The following is a 23,080-nucleotide window of genomic DNA, read 5'->3' as shown; positions in this document are numbered from 1 at the left end:
TTGTAAGAAAGAAAGTTCACGCCAACTTCTAGAGTTAACGTGCCCATTAAGTTGATCGAAAGCAAAAATACACCACGGTAGTGGGTGAAAGACCGTCAGTTTACATCTTGGGGGAAAGACTGCTGAGATTATGGAACACTCCAGTTTGATGGCTGGGAGAGAACTTGGTATCACGCTTGGCCTGCAGGTACTCGTTACACGAAGCCGCCATACCTCGGCCTTCGTTGATTGCCCACACCACCAAACTTTGACCACGTCGGCAATCACCGCCCGCAAAAACGCCTTCAACATTGGTACGGAAATCACCGTACGTGGCGTGGATGTTGTTGCGCTGATCCGTATCTAATCCCAATTCACCAACCACATAGTCTTCGGGCGACACAAACCCCATGGAAAGGACAACCAGATCACACGGGAACTCCCGTTCTGATCCTTCAATCGCTTTGGGGCCCTTGTCAGAAATCTCCACATCCTGTGTAATCAGCGCCTTGACTCTCCCTTGATCATCACCAATGAATTCCTTGGTCATGACAGAGTAGACTCGCGGGTCCTTGCCAAAAACGGCCTGGACTTCGGCGTGGCCGTAGTCTAGACCAAAAACGCGCGGCCACTGTGGCCAAGGATTGTCTGTGGCACGATCCATGGGTGGTTGTGGCATCAGCTCAAAGTTAGTGACGGATTTGCAGCGGTGGCGCATACTGGTACCAATGCAGTCCGTCCCGGTGTCTCCACCACCAATTACTATAACATCCTTACCCGCGGCAGTTATGAAATTATCCTTTTCCCACTTGGATTCCAGTGTTCCTTCCTTGGTCATTAGTAAACGCTTTTGATTGGCCGTCAAAAATTCCTGACATTAAAGCAAAAGCCAGTGTTAGTACGAGAGAGAAGGAAGGGACATCATCCGGAACATTCGACCTACATACCATAGCGAAATGAACGCCCTTCAGTTCACGGCCGGGAACGGGCAAATCACGAGGTTTGGTTGCTCCCATACACAACGCCAATGCGTCGTGATTGGAACGAAGCTCGTTGATATCTACATTGTTGCCAATGTCTGCGTTGGTAACAAATTCGATGCCTTCCTCCCGCAGCAAATTAACGCGACGATCAACGGTCTCCTTTTCGAGTTTCATATTGGGGATTCCGTACATCAGCAGTCCTCCGACTCGATCGGCGCGTTCGTAGACAGTAACTTTGTGCCCGAGCTGGTTGAGTTGATCGGCAGCCGCCAATCCAGCCGGGCCTGAACCAATCACCGCCACCGTCATGCCGGTGCGTTCCTTGGGAATGCGAGGCGTAATGAGTCCGTCCTTCCACGCCCGGTCGACAATGGCGTATTCAATATTTTTGATTGTGACGGGGCTGTCAACGAGACCAGCCACGCAGGATCCCTCACAAGGAGCCGGACAAACACGACCGGTGAATTCGGGAAAGTTGTTGGTTTTGTGCAATCGATCGATGGCTTCTTCCCATTGCCCATTGTAAACGAGATTGTTCCATTCGGGAATAAGGTTGTTGACGGGACATCCCGTATGGGTTTGGCAAAAAGGCGTGCCGCAGTCCATGCACCGTGCGGCCTGGACCTTGCGCTCCAGGTCCGTGTGGTGGAGCTCGTCTTCCTCCGTGGGATTGAGCTCACCCCAGTCCATGACACGCTCCAACGGCTTTCGGTACGGCTCGGGGTTGCGCTCGTAATTCAGAAAACCACGCAGCTTCTCAATAGAGGAATAGGAACCATCACGACGCTTGATTCTAATGTGAAGGAAAGGTAGGACAATAAGATGTAAGTTGTTGCCGAGAGTGAAGTTACATCGAAAGAAGCGTCGCGACGTGAACGAAGCGGAGCAGGCGACTAGACTTTCTCATTGTTTTTCCCAAGTACGACAGGAAGGCTAGATCGAGGAATATCGACCCCGCCATCTGCAGTACGCCATCATAATAATAGCAATGAACTAACTGAGGCTAGCCTGGATGGAAACGCCTTGAGCCTCCGCAAATCGGGAAGAAGTTCTGGTCGGAGGGAGAGCCTTTTTTCTGTGTTCGACCCGCCCCATAACCTAATCCAGTGTAGGGGCTACGTAGACTTCCTACCAGAACGCAAATCTTCGAAACGCAAGAACAGACGAATCCCATACTCACTTTGGTTCGTTGTCGTGATCGTAAATGCCTTCTCTCCAGATTTCATGACGCCCATCTTCGCCAATAGGGCCGTGGCCTGCGGACGAAGAGCCTTTGACGTGAGTGCTCTTGAACCTGCGGGCCTGGTGGTGGCTCAAGACTCGACGGGAAACGCTGCTCAACATATTTTCGTCGTACTATTTTTTGCCCGGTCGTCCAAAACTGTGCGTAGTCGATCCTTCCGTGGGAAGTGTCGCTCGTTTCCGTGGCGGCAGCAGGAATCACTCACTGTCACTGTCACTGCTGCCGTGTTGTAGCGGTTTCTGCACCTGTTGTACAATTTTGGTGCCTGTACTGCCGGGGAAGATCTTTTCGTTGTAGAGGTACATCCGTCACTGAACAACATGGCATCCAAATGTTGTCAACGAACGCTGAGAGTTCCATGTTCGTACTTGGTATTCGGATACTGACGTCATACCACCATGTTCGTTCTGCCAAATCTTCGCGACCCCCGACATTCTACCATCGAAGCGTGTCGTACTCGGGAATCAAATGTATTTACACATGACTCACAGTCACTGTCAGACGGAGAAACCTCTCCAAAATCGACCAGAGAGGAAGCGAGCTTTGACTTAAAAACCCTAACACCAAATTGACGGGGACCATGAGAAAGCATGGAATGGAATACCCAACACTAGAGTGAGACGTGAATGTGTTGGTCGTAGCAGAAACAATGAATCGTGTGTCGCCCAATGCAGCCAAGAGACTGATACCTCGGAACTTGGCTCTCAACCAATCCACAACGACCGGAGAGTTTCGTCGGCCGGTTCGAGTGTACCGATCGAATGTTGCCTATAGTGTGCCCACAATTCTTTCCTTATCCGAAGATCTACTTCGCTATTGTCCCCATCAACTCCGATTATTCAGCGTCAATACACGTGAGAAGCAAGACAACACTGCTGCCAGTCCATCGAAACCCACGGGAGCAAGAGATGAATCCCAAACACAGAAAGCAAAGCAGTCCGACCATATAGTGGAGGCTTCTACAATACCATCTCTGGAACATCGAACCTTCTCTGATGCCAATCTGTCTACATCAGATCCTCCGATATGGACATGGATTGACACGTATTTACCTTCTACTTGGAAACCATACGCACGTCTGGCCCGGATGGATAAGCCAATCGGTACGTGGTTGCTGCTATGGCCGTGTTATTGGTCTACAGCACTAGCCACGAGCCCTGGTGTCGGTAGTCTTCCCGATCCTTCTTTGCTAGCCTTATTTGGTGTAGGAGCCGTTGTCATGCGGGGTGCTGGTTGTACTATTAACGATATTTGGGATGCCGATGTCGATCGGCAAGTTTCTAGGACCTCCTCTCGCCCTCTGGCCAGTGGAGCCGTTACACAGTCCCAAGCCTGGGCATTTCTAGCAGCACAATTGACTACGGGACTGGCCGTCTTGCTGAGTCTACCGCACACCATGTACTGCTTTTATTGGGGTGCGGCTTCGCTTCCGCTTGTTGTGGCGTATCCCGCCATGAAACGATTCTTTCCGTATCCGCAACTCGTGCTAGGACTGACCTTCAATTGGGGTGCCTGGATGGGATGGGCAGCTACGCACGGGTCGATGGATTTTGCCGTTGTGGGACCACTCTACATGTCTGGTATCACTTGGACGCTGGTGTACGATACCATTTATGCTCACCAAGACAAAGTCGAAGATCGACAACTTGGCTTACAATCAACTGCGCTGACTTTTGGCGAGGACAATCAGCAGAGAAGGATTCTACACGGTTTGGCCATGGCGACGTACCTGCAATGGATGCTGGTAGGACACCAAGCCGAACTGGCGGCCGTATACTATGCAGGTATTACAGCCGCGTATGGTCATTTGGCGTGGCAAGTTCAGTCGGCGGACTTTAACGAGCCACACAACGTTATGACACGATTTCGAAGTAATAGTGCTGTCGGAGCTTTAGTCTTTGGATCGCTAGTGGCGGGAACCTATTTTAGTTGAGAGGCAAAGATCGCGAACGCCTTTCACTGTCGTCAATCAGTACTGTAAAGCATAAAAACACTCCTTCTCTTTATCGAAAGAGTACACGTAGCATACCAATTTCTGTTGACTGTGAGCACATTTGTGTCAAAATCTTCGAAACAGGTGTAGCATAACCGGGACAATACGGTCACATAGTCTAATCCGTCGTCAGGGCTATTGCCTCTATCGATCCGTACGATTCACCTTCCGACCTGCTTGCATAGGTATTGCACAACAATTCTTTCTCGATCAAAGTATCGCTCTTATCTAAGTCCCCAACCCCCAAACTCTTTTTCGCTCGACAATCACATAATGCAAAAAATGCCATCGTCACGGCAATTATACCGACTACCATCAACATCAGGTGCCAGCTTCTTGCATCTGTCCTTTCTGGACAGAAATCGCTCGGAGGGTCAATGGACAGCTCGCAAACAACGGAATCGATCCATTCACTCACAGAGCTCACACGAGAATTTACACCTGGTTTGATGATACGGAAGGTAGCAAATAAGCGAGATCCGAAAAATGTCTCGCAAGTCTCGTTGGCAATCACAAAGAAAATACGTACCTGGGAAGTCCGGGTCGGCACAGAGCTCCCCCCAAGATACCAAGCCCACCAGCAAGTCTTGCTCAGAGTTCTTTCCCGGAATAATGATTGGGCTACCACTGTCATATGAACTATAACATGAAAAGATGCGGTATTAGCTACTGACCTTTACATGGGGAAACGAAATGGACAGCATCCGCACTTACCATGCGTCGCGTTCATTGCGAGGACCTCCTGTCGTGCACATCATACTAATATTAATATGATCCTGGTACGTCAAGTTTCGAGCCGGATCGAACGACTCGGAACACATATCGTTGGAAAGATATTCTAAGGGTACCTCCTGTAGGGTGTCGGCTTTAGACTCAAAATAAGGGTTAGTGTTGCCGACTCCCATGGCCACGACATACTGGCCCTCATAAGGAACATCGGCTTGTCGATTGATCTTGATGACTGGCTTGTTTGACTTTCCGTCGAGTTTTATCAGCAAGAAGTCCCAAATAAAGTCATCCTCGTTCACCTGAATCCAGCCCGGGTGACGAACCATGTCGACGATATCAAACTGTTCATAATCCACGATCTTTCGGTCCCTGGAGAAAGAATAGGTTCCTACGCGGGGTTTGAGGTTGTCCCGCTTTCGTGGCTTGCAGTGGCCCGCCGTCAGTACAATATCTGGCGCAATCAATACCCCGCCGCCGTTGTGATCGAGCGTTACAAAGTATGGATATCGTCCCTTCTCGGCATTCCTTCCATTAATAATCAAGCCTCTATGTTCAGAATTCTGAACGAAAATTGACCAATTTTTAGGCTTCTAAAGGTGATGCTGAATATCTTTGTTGATGCGTCCGAACTTACCTGGCTTTTCCTGAGATCTCCATGCCCCATGGAAAGGCACAGGTGAACGAGAACATATATCAAGGGAAAGGCAACAGCCAACCTTTTCGTCATTTCGTCTGTCGGCACTCCAAATATGCAAAACCAATACACAAAATCAGAGATTTGATGTTTGCTGCGAGTGATGGAAAGGTCATTGTCTTTTCCAAGGAAGTTGTCTTACTGTTAACAGTAAATGGATTTCACAATTTCAATAGCCAAGATCGTCGGCGTTTTGAAACAAAACTCGAAATTCCGACATCACCTTCTGAGCATCGCCCAAATACGGAGGCATTCTGACTACTCGATCCTCCGTTCTGCACCCGTTCACGACATCAAACCAGGTGAACGTACGAGATACAGACCCACGTACTCCATTAACACTCAACACTAACGTAAGCAAGTTGTAGTCGACGCAATTGGTCTCACTATTTCCATGGTAATACATGCATCAAAAACCGTTTTTTCTAATTGCTGCGCTTATCATTTCAGTTGAACATTATTGCACTTCGTTGTTAGCTTTATGCTTTTGTTTCGCTTTGTATCTTTTACTTCTGGGTTTGTCCGTTCTCAAATGTCGGCGTCGGGGACCGGCTGGTAGCGCCCCTTGCGAATCCCTGCCCGTTTGCCCAAAAAGAACACGGCCAAACTAAAACCAACAATCATGGAGACGGCGGCAACTCCTATCAATTCCCATTGACTAGCATTCAAGAAAAGGGTGTTCTCGATGGCAGGGGTGGTGGACGTCGCCAGCGTGGGCAAAACGCTGGCGTCCAATATGGTGGATTCAAACATGTTTGTCTGACCTTTAGCCTCCGTGGTATCGAGCGCTTTGATTCGTATCGCGGGTAGCACGGTGTCCATGTAGCTTTGGCCTTTCAAAAACCGCGTGACGAGATCATAGGCCGGTGCGGCTTGATTGTAAGGAACCATATGGCCACTGTTGTAGACAACAATGAAGGTTAACCCTTTATGCTCTTTTGTCCAGCCTGCAGGATAGTCATTGACTTTCCACAGGCCACGCGGAGCATCTAGCCAATCGTCTTTTCCGCTCCATTCCATCGCGTTGAGTGTGAGTTCTTGTCCCACCATGTTGGTCGTCATGTCACGATCTCCGTTGTAGACCAGCACGGGAATGCCCGCGTCCAAAACCTCGGCGATGTAGGGAACAACCGACAGCGGGCGATCGTTGTCCATGTAGAGACGTCGATGTTGCTCCAGCTGCTGGGCTGAAACGAGACGGCGACGCCCTTCACCCCATCGACACCCGTGCCAGGTTATGTTTGTTGGCGCGTGCAAGGATTCAATCACCGCGGGCGTGTTGTAAAAACCTTCGGAAGTGAATGTAATCTGATCCACGTTTGGATCCCAGGTCGTGATATCGTAGGCGTTGGGATTGCCTGCGGCTTGAAGAATACCCCACATCATACCGCAATCGTCCTGCACATTGAAGGGATGAAAGGGTGGTGGTTCCACGTCGTTCTCTGTTCCAAGCTGGTACATGCAGTTGTTCCACTGCGTGTGCAAGGCATCGCGGGTCGGTTTATCGATAAGTCCGTGCCACCAGGAATAATCAATCGTCGCGGGACCTTGAATCTTTCCGTCCACCCAACCGTTACCGAGCGCGGCTCCCTTCAAAGGGACAAGAAAACGACTTTCGTCCCGATCCTCAATCGCTTTTTGATTTCGCAGATGAATAAAGCGGGTAAAGCTAGGGACAAACATTCCCGCGTAGCTCTCTCCAAAAATGAAAAAGTCATAGGGTTTGAGGTGCTCAAAGACCCCGTAAAAGTTTTGCAAAAAGGCATCTATATCTCCGGCAGCGTCCCGTTCCGTTTCGGGCAAAGGATCCCCGTACGAAAATCCCGTCCCGATGGGTTGTTCCACGTACAGCATTGTGGTAGCCTTGGTCCACGTGTGCTCGTTTATCGAGAGATCCGGTGTCGGTTTGAGACAACAGTACCCCGCCGCGTGCAAGGGTTGTGTCACGGGTGAGTGTTCCATCATGATCCCGCAGTTGAAACTGGAGCATCCTGGACCTCCGTTTAGCCATATGACCATGGATTCTGGCACGAGCTGAGTATCTGGCTCGAACATCCAAAACATCATTTCGCCGCGCCGAGAGCCGTTGTTTGTAGGCAAGGTACCGGCGTACATTTTGCCGGGGAAATCAGCATACGCAGGCTGAATATCCTCTAAGCCGTGGACTTCGAAATCTTGGGGAGTCTTGAGCACCATGGTTCAGAAGGTCTGGTGTGAAGATGCGAAAAAGCAGGATGGGCCAACTAGATGTGAAGGTGCAATGCCAATCGCATAACTCGTAATTAGTAGTCTAACATGCAGAAATGTTTCGTTAGATCCGAAAATCAGCGAAACGTGAAGGCGAATCCAGGAAAGTGCACGACCTCGTAAAAATCGGGTTACTGGGATTCGTCTGCTCGTCCTCCTGTGTCACATTGCCTTATTCCATTAGTCCCTTTGGTTCGTGACTCGCTGCCAATTTGTGTTACCCAATCCATACACACACGACCATGACGGAACACAATTGGTTCTGTTCTGACAATGGGAGGATTCCCCCAGAATGTTGTGTTCGAGAACCGTCGCACACCGTAGCCGTCCCACAGTGTCGAGACGTCATGACACAGAGCCCAAAGCCTCAGGAAGGGTCTCATTGGAGAATATGGAAAGCAATCGCGTCCTTGGAACGACTACATGCCGAGAATTCTAGAGGCCAACAGGTCGGTCAGGGACCACAGACTACGAAAGGATTTGGATTTTCGAGTTTCTCAACCTCAATCGTTTCTATTTTGAAATTGTGGGCTAGTGCTTGGGCGGGTCTGCCAGCATGGCAATCGCTGCTCAACAAGACGAGCTTCCTAGACGAGGTCGAAGAGTCCATGGTGGCCTTGTTTTATCTAGACGAGTGGCGACGCTCATGCCCCCATTGTACTTACGTCACATTAGATGTTTGTGGAGGCAAAGGCATTTTCTCGATGCTCTTACAGTACATGGAGGCTTTGTATTGGAACACAGGTGGCCAATCGAGCCGTTGCAAACTCCAAAAAATCGTACTCCTTGAAAAGGCGACGTCGGCAACGATAGACTGGAGCCACCTAATGTCGCCGACCTCTGCGCTACCAGTTGTCTCATCCGCAACAGCAAATCTTCGTAATCTTGTGCCAATAGAAATTTGGCAAGATTGTAATCTGAAGAACATTGATGACGTTGTCGGACGAATGGAATCGCTGCACCCGCACGTTCTGGCACTGACTGGAATTCATCTCTGCAAGCTCTTGAGTCCGGCGCTGGTAGGCATTGTCAACAAGCTAGGGCCCAAAAGATGCGTTTACCTTTGCTTGGCTCCTTGTTGTATGCCACGCATCGTAACGGCCAAGAATATTGCCCCTACCGATCGTTGTTTGTATGTCTGCTGCTACGAAAACGACGAAAAGCGTAGGCAACGCAGGCAAAACAATGAACGCTACGAAGCAAAGCGAAGGAAGAACCGATCAATCGGAGTCTGCTTCCTTTGTGACTCGAAGGACCACTGGCTCCGACAGTGCCCCACACTTCCTCCCGACAAGCAAGCTCAAAGTTGCCTCTTACAGGCTGCCGCAGCGGCGACACCTTGTTGGAACTGTGGTTTGGTCGGGCACTTTCAATCCGAATGCAATTTGGACCATCTGAAGCGCTTGGAGCCTCCAATGATGCAAATCGACGTGTCCGCGGTTCTGGAAAGCAATAACCCGATATTCTTCTATAGCAAGGTACTGGCCAATGGACTAGACGACCAGTATATATTCAACGTCTATCAAGCAGCTCTTACAGCCCGAGCATCCCGACACCAGGAACAAAACTGGAACAGCTCCAGAAAAACGGTGTTTATTGTAGCACATTCGAAAACTTAAAAATGTGAATTGTGTTAAAAGCTGTGAACTTGTGATGATAAAATTGTTCCCGCATCGCTGGTTTTGTTGTGGTGACGAGTAGGATCCAGATACACGATTCCGTTCGTGCTTTCGGCCCTTCGCAAGGAGACCGTAAATAAACGGGATTCCCAGTCAATTTCAATGGTCCCAAAATTGTTCTCCCTTACAAAAGAGCCGACGCGTCGGGGATCAATTTCGTCACATTCCAAAGCCGTCAATGTATCGACACAGTTCCGATCGCCTGCCAAAGCGACGGAATGCGTCCATGAGGAGGCCGTGACTTCGCGCAAAACATCTCCGTACATTAGAGGTGTTTCGTAAAAGCCACCCACATGACGGTCTCCAGAAAGAATTACAGTAGACTTGTTTTGCAGCAATTCGTACAGTCGTTGTCGCTCCAGTGGAAGTTGACGCCACGCTTCTTCGCCCGTTCCGTCGTTTAGGACTTGAATGGAGCTGACGAGCAGTCGTAAGTCCGCTGGTTGCGCCAGTGTTTCTTCCAGCCATTGCCATTGCCGAGCACCCAGCATGACTTGTTCCGATGCGTTTGCGCCACTGGGTCGGTACGGTGTCATTTCCTCGTGACTTTGTTCAAAGAGACCACGGCTGTACCGCGTATCCAGTAGTATAAGCTGGAGTCTGCGACCATCCTGCAGTCCCCAAACCTTTGCCTGGTACACTCCATCGGGAGGCAAGTCGTGGTACTGAAAAAAGTCGGCAAATAGTTGCCGTGCCAAGTCTTTGTGGACGTTGTTGGCGTTGGCATCGTTGGCGCCGTAATCGTGATCGTCCAGCGTAGCCCAAACGGAGAGTTGTCGTGCGGCTCCTTGTACCGACGGATGCGTAGCAAAATCCCGATAGGCTTGTTGCAGTACCGCGCAAGTGTCTTCGTCGCAATCTCCGTAGACGTTATCACCCATGAGTAGCGTTATGTCAGGCTGATACGATACCAGGACGTCCCAGTACGGCTGAGGCATATGCTGACTAGCACACGAACCAAAAGCGATACGAGTCAAGGTTTGTTCCGTGGGCGGCAAAGCTTTCCAAGGAATGAAGGGTATTCCTGAATTGTCTGTATCGGTGATCGTCCATGCGTTTGTTGTGGAATTAGCACCATCTCCGTGCTCGGAAACGCCGTACGTGTGGAGAGGTTTCGCCTCGAAAATATACACCATGAGAATGACCACGTCCACCGCCAGAGCGATCGTAACGACGGTCAAAATCTTCATGCACAGTGGTGCAGAAGACCAGGTACCATCGTTCGTCGCGATGGGAACATAACGTCGCTTCCGGCGATGACGACCACCCAAACCTTGTCGGGCACCAGTAGACGACGGCTCCCCCAAACCCTCGGTCTCGTAATGGCCAATAGAGGCGTCTTCCTGTCGGCGGTCTGTTGGACTCCGTTCGCTACTCCCGTTTTCCAAGCCGTCTGTACGAGACGCAGGAGTTCCATGGAAGCAACGGGGGGATTCCAAAGCATTGTGCTTTGGACATTCCTTCCCCTGACTCTCCATGGTGTACCGATGAGAATATTGAACGACGGAACGCGTACGGTCAAATTCTCCGTTCGTCGAGATTCGCCCCCACCGGAGGACGAATCGCGTGCCGGAGTGCGGTTTTGCTTCTCGGGCGCGTGTGTCTTACAATTCACATAAGGTCCACGGCTTTGGGACAGATGTCAGACATTTTCCGGTGTCGTTAGGTTTGGACGTCATCCGGTCCCGTGGGCAACTCGCCAACCAAGGAAATAATAATGCCGACCAAACTTGCGCATCTCCCGTTGTTCCGCGCTGGGCTTTCCGTCCGGTAAACCAAACCAAGCTGGTACACCGGCGTATCTCTGCAGATTTGTTCGCATCGCTAGACAATAGCGTCTGTGCACAAGAGAGACGGTACAACCAATTTATTCATTCATTTATTCATTCATATTCTCCGACAATCGTAGTTGCGCAACAAACAACAGGTCCTTCGTTCCACCATGCCGCAGCACGAACATATGGAACGCCACGCCAAGCTTCACGGCCGTCGGTTCGACGCCGAGGAGCGTGAGCGCAAAAAGGAAGCGCGTATGGTGCACAAGCGCTCCGAATTTGCCCAAAAAGTACACGGTATTCGGGCGAAACTCTACCAAAAGAAGCGGTTCAAGGAAAAGGCCACCATGCGCAAAACGATCGCGATGCACAACGAACGCAACAACAAACACGCGGACGACGATGCCGTCGCCGATGGGGCCGTACCGGCCTATTTGTTAGACCGTCAAGGTGTCTCCCGTGCCAAGGTTTTGTCGAATACGATTAAGCAAAAGCGGAAAGAAAAGGCCGGAAAATGGGAAGTGCCCATTCCCAAGGTCAAGCCGGTAGCCGATGACGAAATGTTCAAAGTCATGCGGACCGGTAAGAAACAGAACAAGGCGTGGAAGCGTGTGGTTACCAAATGCACCTTTGTAGGAGACTCTTTTACCCGGAAAGCTCCCAAATACGAACGCTTTATTCGACCCAGCGGGTTGCGAATGCGCAAAGCCAACGTCACACATCCCGAACTCAAAACAACGTTTCAACTGGACATTCTCGGAGTCAAGAAAAATCCCAGCAGTCAAATATATACAAATTTGGGAGTACTTACGAAAGGAACAATCTTGGAAGTCAACGTTAGTGAATTGGGTTTGGTCACCACTACGGGTAAAGTGGCTTGGGGAAAGATGGCACAGGTTACCAACAACCCCGAACTAGACGGTTGCGTCAATGCCGTTTTGTTAGTGTAAAGCCATGCGTTGGCATTCAAAATCACATTTGCATATTTTTGTTACGATTTTTGGATTTTTTACAATTCTTGATTCTTTTGCAGATCGCTGTAGCGCTTGGCATCGTGTTCGAGCAACAGGTCTCTCATCTGATAGTATTTTTGTAGATGAGGAGACGGCTCTTTCGACCCGGCATCGGTCCCGATGACGTCCGAGACCATATCCAGCACCGTGATAGGTTTTGTTTGCCCGTTCTCTTTTACCAGGTGATCAAAGTCCGCGTTGACTTGGGCACCATGCTGGAGTAGGACTCGGGCCGTCTCCACGTGACCGCCGTAGACGTTCCAGCTGAGAGGGTGCATCCGGAGTCCATCTGCAAAGGTCGTGCGGATATTGGGATCGCCACCCTTTTTTAAAATCAATGCGGTTGTCTCGGGATGTCCCATAATTGCCGCCACATGCAGACAAGTTTCGCCTTCTGGTGACCGACCGTTTACCCACGTAGGATGTATTCGCAGGGTTTCTTGCAAGACTTCCAAGTTACCTTCCGTACAAGCGTCGAGAAATTCACTCGTGACCTCAGGCTCGACTCCGAAACATAATTGTCGTCCCAGTAGAATAAGCACAAAACACAGTATCCTCATCATCCCCGATGAGTTGCCAAGAAAATGTTTTGTCATGATCGAGACAAGTAAGGAACGGATTGAAAAATGACTTACTGTTAGTTTCGCATGACCCGCATATTCATTGTGGTCTGTGATGTCACATCAGTGATGTGTGATGTATCAAACGTCACTCCAACGATGGTACATAACATTCCGACTGTCCGCTAGTCATTTAGCTCTTTCTGTATTTATAGGCCGGACTAACAACAAATATGGATTGCCGCTGCGAGATAGAACGGTACTCACCCATGGATGCGAATTTGAAAGCTAGAACGAAAAGGGTGAGGATAAATTTCAACAATGGTGCTCTTTCTCTTGTACGTTAAAGCTGAGTTAGAGAATGTAGCTTCCGTTAAACTCCGCCGAGAGGCAAACCTGTGTTTTGACGTGAAAAATCCGCTATCTGATTTCGAAGTCCGTGAGAAAGTCGTCCTAAATTCGTCCGAAACGCTCGATCAGGAAGAAAACGCTCGGGAACCACCGCATCATTTCAGTCTCAAGTGGGAAGGCAGTAAAAAGAGCAGTATTTTGACGATACTGGACGAAAAAGAGGCCAAGACTGCACTGAAGAAGAAAAAAGGCGTCAAGGTACCTAGCAGCTACGACATTGATGATTCAGGAAACTGGGGGGCGATACTAGCAGTAGAGTGTCGCGGCCTCGAACCGACCGCCTTCTTTCCAATGGGTGACGACTTTGTAATTGAGAGCAAAGGCGGGAGCATGTTTACAGAAGACGTTGAACTCGGTGAGGGCGACTGGGCGGATTACGACGAAGAAAATGATGGTACGTTGAACATACAGTGGTTTTGCTCATGTTCGCTTGCCAACCGTCAAGGAGGAACAGCCAATATACTCATTGTCCGTAACTTTGCCCACAGAGCCTGTATCCATGTCGGAAATTGAGTTCAAATGGGAAGCTGCATAGCCTTAGTGCAGCGCCGACTACGATTTCAGCCCGACTCATATGCAACCGCAGAACGTCGGACTCGCTACGCTGCTTTAGTAAAGCAACTTATAAATGTTTTACTTTGGATAGAAGACAGGAGCAACCTCGTGTAGCCATTCTTCCCGGATTTGTGTCACTCCGCGAATGTACGTCTTTTTCGTCGTGACTAATTCCGTAAACACTACACAAGCTGGTGCAGGATGTCTTCCAAACATGGTAGACGTCGGATGGATGGAAACTGTTTCGTTACCTATTTTCGTTCGATACCGTCCTCGCGTTGAGACGACAGTTCCCGATCGACCCCGACTATCAATCTCCGTTTCTGCCTTGGTGCGGGAGGCCACTTGCAAAAAAAGTCCAGCCGCCGCACACTTTAGAAAACTTTCTCGATCCTTTCCACAAGTGACGTTCACGTCCATCCCTAGCCCATTCTTTTCCGCTGGCCTCAAACACGTAGACCTAAGTTGCTGTCGTACGTGATAAGCTCGTCCCAAGGAACGTCCAGAAACAAAATTTCGCTGGCACCATTCCCCATGCAACACTCTTGAATGCTGTCCGTTCGTATGCAGAAGCTTTTTTTGGGCTCGGCGACCACCAGAAGTGGGAGGTACGTACGACGCCTCTCGTTCCCAGGCTTGGTACACATTGAGAAAGGTAGGGAGATCCCCTTCGTGGCTCGCAAACCGACGGTGGGCAGCGGCCGCTTTGGCGATAACTTCTCCGGTTGTCGGTCGATAGAAGACGTTCTCGGCAGAGAGGACGGCCACTGCCGTCAACATCTCACTTGTGCACGAGTACTCGGCACTCTTGAGAAGCAGGTGGCCGAACACAGGATCTAGCGGTAACTTGGCTAGTTTTTTGCCGTAGTCCGTCAGCTCCATGGCATCGTTGACTGCCCCTAAGGCGTACAACAGTTTCGCGGCACGAACCAAGCTGGATGTGTCGGGCGGAGTGACGAAATCAAACGTAGTGGGATCTTGCACTCCCATACCCTTGAGTTGCAGTATGACTTGCGCCAAACCGACTCGAAGGATTTCAGGCAGACTGTCGGGATCCAAGCGCTCGAAAGCGTCTTCAGTGTATAGTCGAAAACAGAGTCCAGGTCCAATACGGCCTGCTCGTCCAGCGCGTTGGGCCGCTTGCGCTTGACTGACAGATTCGACTGTCAAACTGTCCATACCAGTGGCTAGGATTTGTCGGAGTTTGTGTTTACCGGTGTCTACAACGTAGCGAATCGCCGGCAATGTAACGGACGTTTCGGCAATGTTGGTAGCGAGAATTATTTTGCGACGACACCCTTCTGGCTTTTCGGCAAAAGCCGCAAGCTGTGCTTCCGGAGGTAAGGCTGCATACAAGAGGCATATGAGAACTCCATTCGCGAGCAGTTGCGATACGGTATTGCCCCTGGTGTGCTGATGCGCGAAAGGGACAACATGATCCCCGGTCCATTTGGAGGCTTCCTCTTCCTGTAGCTGCAACCTTAGCAACGTCGCCAAATCCTCGATTTCTTCCTGTCCAGGTAGAAAGACTAGCACATCTCCAGCTTCCTCATGGGTGTGGATTTGCAATATCGTCGCCAAAGTAGCTTCCATATAATCTTCGGCGGGTACCGAAGTATACAGCATTTGCACTGGAAATTGCCGCCCAGGAATTTCAATACGGACAACATTTTCTTTACCGAAAAAATCTTCAAAAGTTTGGACTTGTAGTGTTGCCGACATGACAACGATTTGCAATGGCCGCCTACTGTAGGACTGCTGTCGTGATTTGCGCGCACGCTGCACGACACCGAGCAAAATATCAGTTTGTAAGGATCGCTCGTGCGCTTCGTCGAGAAATATGATCGAATATTTTCGTAGGAGTGGATCCACCATGGCTTCTCGCAGGAGCATACCATCCGTCACGTAGGTAAGTTGGGTATCGCTGCGAGTGCAATCGTCAAATCTTACGCGATAGCCAATTTGGTGTCCCACAATGCCTTGGTGTTCGTGCGCCACGCGTTGGGCGAGGGTAGTGGCAGCAACTCGTCGAGGCTGTGTGACGGCCATGACGTGCTCGCTGTCGATCAAGTAGGCCGGTATCTGGGTCGACTTGCCGCTACCAGTTGAAGCAGTAACAAGGACAATTTTGGGACTCCGTATTGCTCGAAGTAGCTCCGTGCGATATGCGTAAACAGGGAGATTCTGCCGGAAATTCGCTAATGAATCAATGGAATCGGAGCGGTGTCGTTTCTTTTTGGCTGTTTCAGAAAAGAGCTTCATTTCCAAAGAAACTTATTATGGGCTTAGTAAATAGATCAGTAGTCAATGGGACGTAGAAAGATTCATATACACTTGCTCTTGCCTTGACACAAGCGACGGCCATTGTCGACAGCTCTTTGCCACCGACAAAATATTTGATTGGCTTGACGAAACTCGTTTCACAGTCAATAAATATCACTGTGAGTTTGGGTCTTGATTGTCAGAATCCATTCACGTTGTGTGCGTGCTCCGGGTTATTGAGCCAAGCAAAGACCTCACCGTAACATTCCCACCCATTTCGAATCCAGAGAACGCTTTGCCCAAACGCGCCACGACGATGGCGGCTCCTATTGTCACTATTTCCTACAACGAGCTTGTCTCATTTGACAGTGATGATCCTGATGATAATCTGGTACTCAAAGTGGGGGAATCTTTTGGGTCTAATTTAAACTGTTTGGGCATCCTAGCCGTAACTGACATTCCTAACTTTTCGTCTCAACGGCAAGCGCTGCTGCCCTTGGCGTCTAAACTACCTGCGCTACCTGATCTGGACGCGGTAATTCGATCTGAAACGCTATTTTCGACAGGATGGTCGCACGGTAAAGAATGCTTGGTCCCTGGGCGGCCCGATGTTGCCAAGGGAAGTTTCTACGGCAATCCACGCACAGATTCTTTTTTGAAGGATCTGACTGCTCGGGACGGTCGGGCCGAATTGTGGAATAAGCTGGCGATTCAGCATCCCGAATTTTACGCCGATAACGTTTGGCCAGAGTCTTTGCCGATTTTGCGGGAAGCTTTTAAAAACATGGGACAAACGTTACTCCACGTGGGAGTATTAGTAGCTGCCGTTTGTGACGTGTATTGCCATCGACACGGTGTCGAAACTCATTTCCGAGATACTCTGCTACGATCTCTCAACTGCACAGGGAGACTCTTACACTACTTTGACATGTCCGAAAATAACAGCAAGGAAAAAGATGCAATGTGGTGTGGTTGGCATAACGATCACGTAAGTCGAACGTGCTCCGTACTGTTTGTAATTAATTGATTTTGTTTTCTCTCAACTGCGCTTTACCAACATCCCTTCACGATGCAGGGTTTACTGACAGGTTTAGTCCCAGGTATGTACATAGACACTACCACGGGTCAACCCGTTGCATGCACCGATAATTCCGCCGGTCTCTACATTCAGACTCGAGCCGGCAGTGTGGTCAAGGTCACTCTGCCGTCAAACGCTTGCGGTTTCCAGATTGGCGAGACGTCGCAAATTCAGTCGGGTGGCATTTTACAGGCGACGCCTCATGCCGTTCGACCTTCATCACAGTCATCCATCACGCGAGAATCCTTCGCAGTCTTTCTAGAACCTGAATTTCACGAACCCTTAGCAATTCCATCAGGAAAAAGTGTACGCGATTGTCAAGCGCAGGACGTTGTGTTGCCTGCCAACGTTGTTCCGCTTTCCCAACGCTGGAAGCCAGGTCAGACATTTGGTGACTTCCATACTGCTACAGTCTCAGCGTTCACTATTTAAAATTCGAACGGGTGGAACGTGCAAACACCGTTCTTCCTTGCCACCACAATACATGCGGGGCAAAGCTTCGTCGTGAACTTCATTCGAACAGGCCACGGTTTGACGGCAGTCATCGCAGACCAGAATGAGGATACGACAATTCCAACAGCGGGCTTCCTTGTTGGTTGCGGGGGCGTGGCCGTTGTCATAGTCGTCGTGGGGCTGGTGACACAAGAGACAAGTTCCTACGGTGCTGTTGTCGTGCTTAGGATCGGTACGTCGCGGATCAAAAACAAAGTTCTTGCCTTTGTAAAGACTAGGATTTTCTTGTTCGAGATAGCGTTGGATGCCACCGTGTAATTGATAAATTTGTGGTTTCTTCTTTGTTTCGCCCGGACTGTCAGAGTCTTCCTCGTTGCATTGATTTTCGAGCATGGCTTGTAAAAAGACGCTAGCGCGTTCGCAGCGTACACCGCCCGTGCAATACATGAAAATATGATCCGATTGCAGGAGCCGATCTCTCTGAGAAAGCAGTACGTGGGGTAGCTCAGCGTACTTGCGAGTATTGGTCAATATGGTCGACGCCTGGGGCACGAGGAAGTGCCCAACATTACTTTCGTACACGTTTCGACAATCCAGCAATATAACTTTTGATGGATCATTCGCGGCAGTCAATTCGCCCAAGTAATCATCCCATTCCCCCGGAGATAGATGTGTTGCTGGCTTGTGCTGATGCAATCCTTGATCCAGAATATTTTGTGCGACAAAGTGCGGATTGTTTGGTACCTTGTTCGGCTCGGATTTTCGACGACGATTGCTTCTCTGCTGCTGTGATTCGTCCGTATCAACTAAACTAATAACAGTCTTAGTGGCTTTGGCCACAAGATTAGCAAACAATTGTGCTTCCACGGGAATATCTTCACGGAGCAGGCAATATTTGATATCCAAGTCCCATTTGCGTTGGTTTTCTGTTGTATAGTGCAGCCGGTCCAATTCTTGTTCGAGATCATAGGCGTACCGTTTCAGATCCTGCAGCTTCCCGCTCAGAACTCCATTGAGTCCTTCAGGACTGATGCGAACTCTTCCGCCCAAACTGTAGCGCTGTCCAATCATATTGTGAAAGTCCACATGTTCGGTCACCATGGTTTTGGTCGGAATGGGAAGGTAGCAGTAATAAAGTGCTATTCGATAATCATGGTGTGGGTGTGGATTGATGGGACAGTTACGGTCCTCCGGTCTCGAGTGAGGATCCATCATGGAGACAGAGGGATGACGTTCAACGTTTACCGCAGATGTTATCATCGTTTTGGAGCCGACCTGATTGTTCATGGTCGTTCCAGAGTGAGATAGTGCAACAAAACGCTGGCAGTGAACGTATCTGTTAACGAGAGTGGTACGACGGCAGACGAGCCCCCATGAGGATGTACAAGTAGGGCTCCAATATCCATAAGTTCAGAGCTGAAACTATGCCAGTGACTAACTGAGAAGACTCTCACGACCACAGTCACCGACGAAGTATAAGCGGAACTTACCCAAACGGATATCAAGCAACCCAGTGAAAGGTTATATGACCGAATATATAACAAGCGTAATGGATGCTACGATTGAATGACTGGCATACAAAAGACCAGCATCTCAATACAGGAAGTAGATAGAAACGTAATGTGAGGCAACTCACAACTTAGAACAAGGTAACGAACAGAACGGTTACATCTAGGTTAGGCAGTAGATACGGATAATCTACTGGGAACGAACGAGTATTTCAACACGTATCAGCAGTAATTTCCTTTTTTGTCCCTGAGACATCCTTTCAACATGGCCCGTGGATGCCCGAAGGCGGAGCGTCTTAAGCCAGGATGTGCCCAGATCATCTTTTTATCATTCTCCCTGATAAGAATCTAGTAGGATAACAATCGGTTGCTTAAGCTGGGGTTAATCAAACTAGTAAATCTATCTAGACGATCTCGCTGGGAAGATTCTTTCTCGTTGTCTCATGCTGTTGTGTCCTTTAATGGATTTGAGCTGCGAAAGAATCGGGAGATCGTTACGCGGTGGGGCGAAAACGTGACTTCAGCTTTAGAGAACATGGTTCAGAAGCAGGGACGATAGCATCAGCTTAAAGGGGTTTGTTACAAATCATACTCTGTCCCCAAAGTGCGTTCTAGCTTGCGATCAGGACCTGACGGCATGGAAGGAACCACAACACTTGATTCTCCCTTTTCCAGGACCAAGGCCTCCAATCCTGCCAACTGTGCTTCTAGAAAGCGGGAGTGATCGTCCAATCGCTCGCGCATCCGAATCAAATGTTCAACTTTTCCGCGCTTGCAATAATCCGTCATAATATCCATGTACTTTTGAGGAATGGCTCTAACACCGAATCGCCGAGAGATTTGCATGCACTCTCGCGCTCCAGGTTTGCGGCGAGGCACCTTGACTTCTTTGTTTTGGGCGATAGGCGGTGGTACGCTGGCAGAAGCTGTAAGCGGCTGTGGTACAGCTGCTTTGGCCATAGTTATGGCTGCAGTTGAAATAACGGCAGCGGGCTCAACATTGTTAGTTGCAGGAGCGGGATCCGATATTTTAGAGGGTGATAGAAGTGTAGATTGTCCCGTTGTTGGCAACGAAGTGCTTGTGGAAGAAGACATCGGAGCTGACACTGGCTTCATCGCTGTAGGGGGCACGGACACGGGTGTGGGCTCTACCATGGGAGGAATAGTGGCAATAGAAGGAACAGTGTTAATTCGAACCGATGGTTGCACATTTGGGGTGGGATTCGAGACAGAAACTTTCACTGACACCTTGCTGGCTTTATTGTTCATTGGCGCTGGCGGGGACGCTGGTTCCGAAAATACAGGAGAAGGAGAGGCATTTTCCAGTGCAGTTGCGTTTGCGGAAGCCTGTTGACTACCCTGTAACACAGAAGTCGTTTTGGTGGCCTTCAAAGAATCAGATTCAGAATCAGCTATGGTTGAGGCCTCAATAATTTCAGCTGGGATGGTGGCAGGAGTAGATGATGTCTGGTTTGTGATAGCTTTCGACGGTGATATTGGATGAGACCGGTCAGATCTCAGATGCTGCTCGCGCTGTTCAATTTCGTCGTGAAAACTGCCCCGCTTGACTGGACGTCCACTTCGGCTAATTTTCACTTCTTGTATTGGAGCCGTGGCGCTGATATAGTCTGTGACCGGGTCATGATCGGAGACGGCGCCAACCAAAGACTTACTCCGTGCTTTCCCGTCATCCGATTTTGGTGTCTGTGAAGAAAGTTTCGTTGTCGGCTCTGTCTTTGCACGTTTCTTGTCTGGGCTGCCTTGCGATGCTGACTTGGGCGGTCGTCCACGCTTCTTGCCTACGGCCACTGTAAGAATTCGATCCTTGCTTCGCGGACGCCCTGGACCGCGCTTAACGTGTTCGGTCAAAGACGTCGAGTGCGACGCTTTGGTCGCGGCTTGGCGAGAGGATATACGTGTTGGACTTGGGGACTTGCTCATGGCACCCCGGGTCCCGATACGTGACGACAGCGATTTCGTAGTGATCTGTCGTCTTTGTTGGCTAACGGAGCATGAAGGGCAGAACCATTCTGCATTGGACGCTGGCAGTGATTTAAGCGGTGGGCTAAGGCAGAAAGTGTGGTATTCGTCGTCACATTCGTCGCATAACAACAGTTTTGATTGATGATGCTTCCCAAAACATACACGACAGCCACAGAAGCAGCATAGCTCGATAAAAGGGTCGTCTTCACAAAAGCTGCAGTGTATCTCACCGTTTTCTTTGCGCGCCGATCCTACCTTTTTCACGACAGTACCAAATGCATCTTTTTCGTCAGCATCGCGGGTTTCACTTTCACCAGAAATCGAATTGTCTGACTGTGAGTCAGAATTCCAGTACTTAGGTTCGTCCGATTGCCACTTGCGAGCCGGTCCCGCCTGAGGGTCGTAAAGCATTGGTTGCTTACGATTGCGTTTAGATCGTCCGTCTTCCATATTTTCAGGAGTCGAAAAGGCATCAGTAATCCTGTAGAGCTCCAGCTTACGCCTTTTGTTGGAAGCAAGCGGTGTGGCTTCCTCTATATTCGTTCTGTCTTCTGTCACCTTCCGTGGGTCCGCTATTTCTTTCGTTGTGTCTTTAGTATCGTTCGTTTTGTCTTTCTCTTCTTCACTGCTTTTCTCCTCATCCGTTCCGGCCGATGGCTCTAACTTCGATATTTCCTCGTTGCCTGATGCTTCGGAAGGCTTGTCGCCCAGATCACTGCTGACGATTTGGTCCTCGTCCTCGTTGTCGCGTTTACTGTCTCCTGCATCGTTTCGTCCACGTCTTTTGTTTCGTTGAAACTGATTACGCAAACGCGCCATAAGCCGAACTGCCGCGGCGGCCTGCTTACGTGGTCTACTATTCTTCGGTTCTGTCGACAGGACACAATACGCGCACTTGTAATCTTGCTCCGGCAACGTTTCCAAGGCAGGACGGACACAAGCAACGTGAAAGACAAGATTACAGGTTTCACACATGAGCAAATCGCCGGCTTCGTCACACACTTCGCAAAGGTCGTTGTGAGCTTTCACAAAGGTTGCCGTGTCCATTGAAGAGGCTTCGTCTAATTCCGATTTGACAGAATCCTCTTGTGCTTCGGTCGCGTTATTCTCGTCCTTGAGCGTATTTTTGTTTACAGACTCTACATTTCTCTCGTGCTCTGCTTCATCCTTATTACTAGCGCTCGAAATAGAGTCGGCGTCCCCGATGTCCTCACCCTCCTCCTCGCCATTTTCTACCAACTCCAATAAATATTCGTAAAAATGAATGGCGTGCTCAGCGTTCGACTTTCTACCCGGCCCAGTTTTCCGTTCCAGATTGTGTCGCGTTTGCAAGGCCCGCAACGTGGCTTCCAGCAAAGTCTTCCGCGATGCACGGGTATGACCCAGACGTTGCAACACTGGCGACGCGTGCTCGTCGTACTGATCCGGACGTGGGGCCGCACACAAGTAGCGACGATTGTGACTGCGGGGAGCACTACTGCTACTCGTAAGGTCTAGCGGGATAGAGGCGGAAGTGGCAGGAGTAGAAGTAGTGGTATTGGTATTGCTATTGCTATTGCTCGTCATGATCGAAGTAATACATCCCTCGTCTCCAAAGAGGAACATGAACATACGACGGGATCGTCGCTCTGTTGACTGTTGTCAGCGCAGAGTTTTACACACCGTATACAGTAACTGGTACACGCCTTTTCGAGCCGTATCATCTTGAAATTCTGGGAACCCGAAAAACATAGCGATTATACTGGGAGTGGCCCTGATGTAAGTAAATTTTGGACTCAGAACAGATATCCTAGAGATGTCGCGTACCCAGAATTGATTTCAGATCCACTTACATTAGCGGTGGTCAGCACGAATTCTGGACTATTTTGTATTGGTTCGTTGACCACTGTCCTGTATCCACGGCCACAATCAATGTACATGTTGGTCAACGTACTG

General features: G+C 49.7%; 12 protein-coding genes across 12 annotated transcripts; 4 read left to right on the top strand and 8 right to left on the bottom strand.

Moving 5' to 3' along the window:
• Positions 1 to 4: 4 nt before the first annotated feature.
• GltD (synthase of glutamate synthase) lies at positions 5 to 2,336 on the bottom strand. Its single transcript, XM_002180084.1, has 3 exons — positions 2,143 to 2,336; positions 927 to 1,755; positions 5 to 850 (listed from the first exon to the last, which is right to left on the bottom strand). The coding sequence occupies exons 1-3, from the start codon at positions 2,304 to 2,306 to the stop codon at positions 101 to 103; spliced, it is 1,743 nt and encodes a 580-aa protein (XP_002180120.1). The 5' UTR covers positions 2,307 to 2,336; the 3' UTR covers positions 5 to 100.
• Positions 2,337 to 3,235: 899 nt separating this feature from the next.
• PHATRDRAFT_12269 (predicted protein) lies at positions 3,236 to 4,138 on the top strand (the record flags this gene model as incomplete). Its single annotated transcript, XM_002180278.1, has 1 exon — positions 3,236 to 4,138. A coding segment is annotated over one exon (903 nt), but the record flags the coding sequence as incomplete, so codon positions are not given.
• Positions 4,139 to 4,316: 178 nt separating this feature from the next.
• Positions 4,317 to 5,806, bottom strand: PHATRDRAFT_45961 (predicted protein; the record flags this gene model as incomplete). The annotated part of the gene is made up of 4 exons (XM_002180083.1): positions 5,562 to 5,806; positions 4,913 to 5,487; positions 4,728 to 4,837; positions 4,317 to 4,639 (listed from the first exon to the last, which is right to left on the bottom strand). The coding sequence occupies exons 1-4, from the start codon at positions 5,652 to 5,654 to the stop codon at positions 4,317 to 4,319; spliced, it is 1,101 nt and encodes a 366-aa protein (XP_002180119.1). The 5' UTR covers positions 5,655 to 5,806.
• Positions 5,807 to 6,149: 343 nt separating this feature from the next.
• Positions 6,150 to 7,932, bottom strand: PHATRDRAFT_45960 (predicted protein; the record flags this gene model as incomplete). Its single annotated transcript, XM_002180082.1, has 1 exon — positions 6,150 to 7,932. The coding sequence occupies exon 1, from the start codon at positions 7,815 to 7,817 to the stop codon at positions 6,150 to 6,152; it is 1,668 nt and encodes a 555-aa protein (XP_002180118.1). The 5' UTR covers positions 7,818 to 7,932.
• Positions 7,933 to 9,463: 1,531 nt separating this feature from the next.
• PHOD (phosphodiesterase/alkaline phosphatase) lies at positions 9,464 to 11,025 on the bottom strand (the record flags this gene model as incomplete). Its single annotated transcript, XM_002180081.1, has 1 exon — positions 9,464 to 11,025. One exon carries the CDS (start codon positions 11,023 to 11,025, stop codon positions 9,502 to 9,504), a length of 1,524 nt encoding a protein of 507 aa, XP_002180117.1. The 3' UTR covers positions 9,464 to 9,501.
• Positions 11,026 to 11,489: 464 nt separating this feature from the next.
• On the top strand, positions 11,490 to 12,272 carry PHATRDRAFT_12394 (predicted protein; the record flags this gene model as incomplete). The annotated part of the gene is made up of 1 exon (XM_002180277.1): positions 11,490 to 12,272. One exon carries the CDS (start codon positions 11,490 to 11,492, stop codon positions 12,270 to 12,272), a length of 783 nt encoding a protein of 260 aa, XP_002180313.1.
• A 156-nt stretch (positions 12,273 to 12,428) lies between these two features.
• On the bottom strand, positions 12,429 to 12,931 carry PHATRDRAFT_35799 (predicted protein; the record flags this gene model as incomplete). Its single annotated transcript, XM_002180080.1, has 1 exon — positions 12,429 to 12,931. A coding segment is annotated over one exon (503 nt), but the record flags the coding sequence as incomplete, so codon positions are not given.
• Positions 12,932 to 13,216: 285 nt separating this feature from the next.
• Positions 13,217 to 13,873, top strand: PHATRDRAFT_45958 (predicted protein; the record flags this gene model as incomplete). Its single annotated transcript, XM_002180276.1, has 2 exons — positions 13,217 to 13,700; positions 13,795 to 13,873. The coding sequence occupies 2 exons, from the start codon at positions 13,217 to 13,219 to the stop codon at positions 13,839 to 13,841; spliced, it is 531 nt and encodes a 176-aa protein (XP_002180312.1). The 3' UTR covers positions 13,842 to 13,873.
• Positions 13,874 to 13,939: 66 nt separating this feature from the next.
• PHATRDRAFT_20335 (predicted protein) lies at positions 13,940 to 16,231 on the bottom strand (the record flags this gene model as incomplete). Its single annotated transcript, XM_002180079.1, has 4 exons — positions 15,342 to 16,231; positions 14,474 to 15,266; positions 14,164 to 14,413; positions 13,940 to 14,112 (listed from the first exon to the last, which is right to left on the bottom strand). The coding sequence occupies exons 1-4, from the start codon at positions 16,121 to 16,123 to the stop codon at positions 13,940 to 13,942; spliced, it is 1,998 nt and encodes a 665-aa protein (XP_002180115.1). The 5' UTR covers positions 16,124 to 16,231.
• A 203-nt stretch (positions 16,232 to 16,434) lies between these two features.
• Positions 16,435 to 17,504, top strand: PHATRDRAFT_20332 (predicted protein; the record flags this gene model as incomplete). Its single annotated transcript, XM_002180275.1, has 2 exons — positions 16,435 to 17,111; positions 17,199 to 17,504. Coding segments are annotated over exons 1-2 (978 nt in total), but the record flags the coding sequence as incomplete, so codon positions are not given.
• A 111-nt stretch (positions 17,505 to 17,615) lies between these two features.
• On the bottom strand, positions 17,616 to 18,946 carry PHATRDRAFT_45955 (predicted protein; the record flags this gene model as incomplete). The annotated part of the gene is made up of 1 exon (XM_002180078.1): positions 17,616 to 18,946. Exon 1 carries the CDS (start codon positions 18,939 to 18,941, stop codon positions 17,616 to 17,618), a length of 1,326 nt encoding a protein of 441 aa, XP_002180114.1. The 5' UTR covers positions 18,942 to 18,946.
• Positions 18,947 to 19,741: 795 nt separating this feature from the next.
• PHATRDRAFT_45954 (predicted protein) lies at positions 19,742 to 23,064 on the bottom strand (the record flags this gene model as incomplete). Its single annotated transcript, XM_002180077.1, has 2 exons — positions 19,742 to 22,780; positions 22,978 to 23,064. The coding sequence occupies 2 exons, from the start codon at positions 23,062 to 23,064 to the stop codon at positions 19,742 to 19,744; spliced, it is 3,126 nt and encodes a 1,041-aa protein (XP_002180113.1).
• Between the last annotated feature and the right edge of the window lie 16 nt (positions 23,065 to 23,080).

The sequence above is a fragment of the Phaeodactylum tricornutum genome, chromosome 8 (assembly GCF_000150955.2).
Source record: "Phaeodactylum tricornutum CCAP 1055/1 chromosome 8, whole genome shotgun sequence".
In the NCBI taxonomy this organism is placed as follows: domain Eukaryota; phylum Bacillariophyta; class Bacillariophyceae; order Surirellales; family Neidiaceae; genus Phaeodactylum; species Phaeodactylum tricornutum.
The sequence above is the reverse complement of the archived record's forward strand: the minus strand, read 5'-3'. Positions and strand labels throughout refer to the sequence as shown.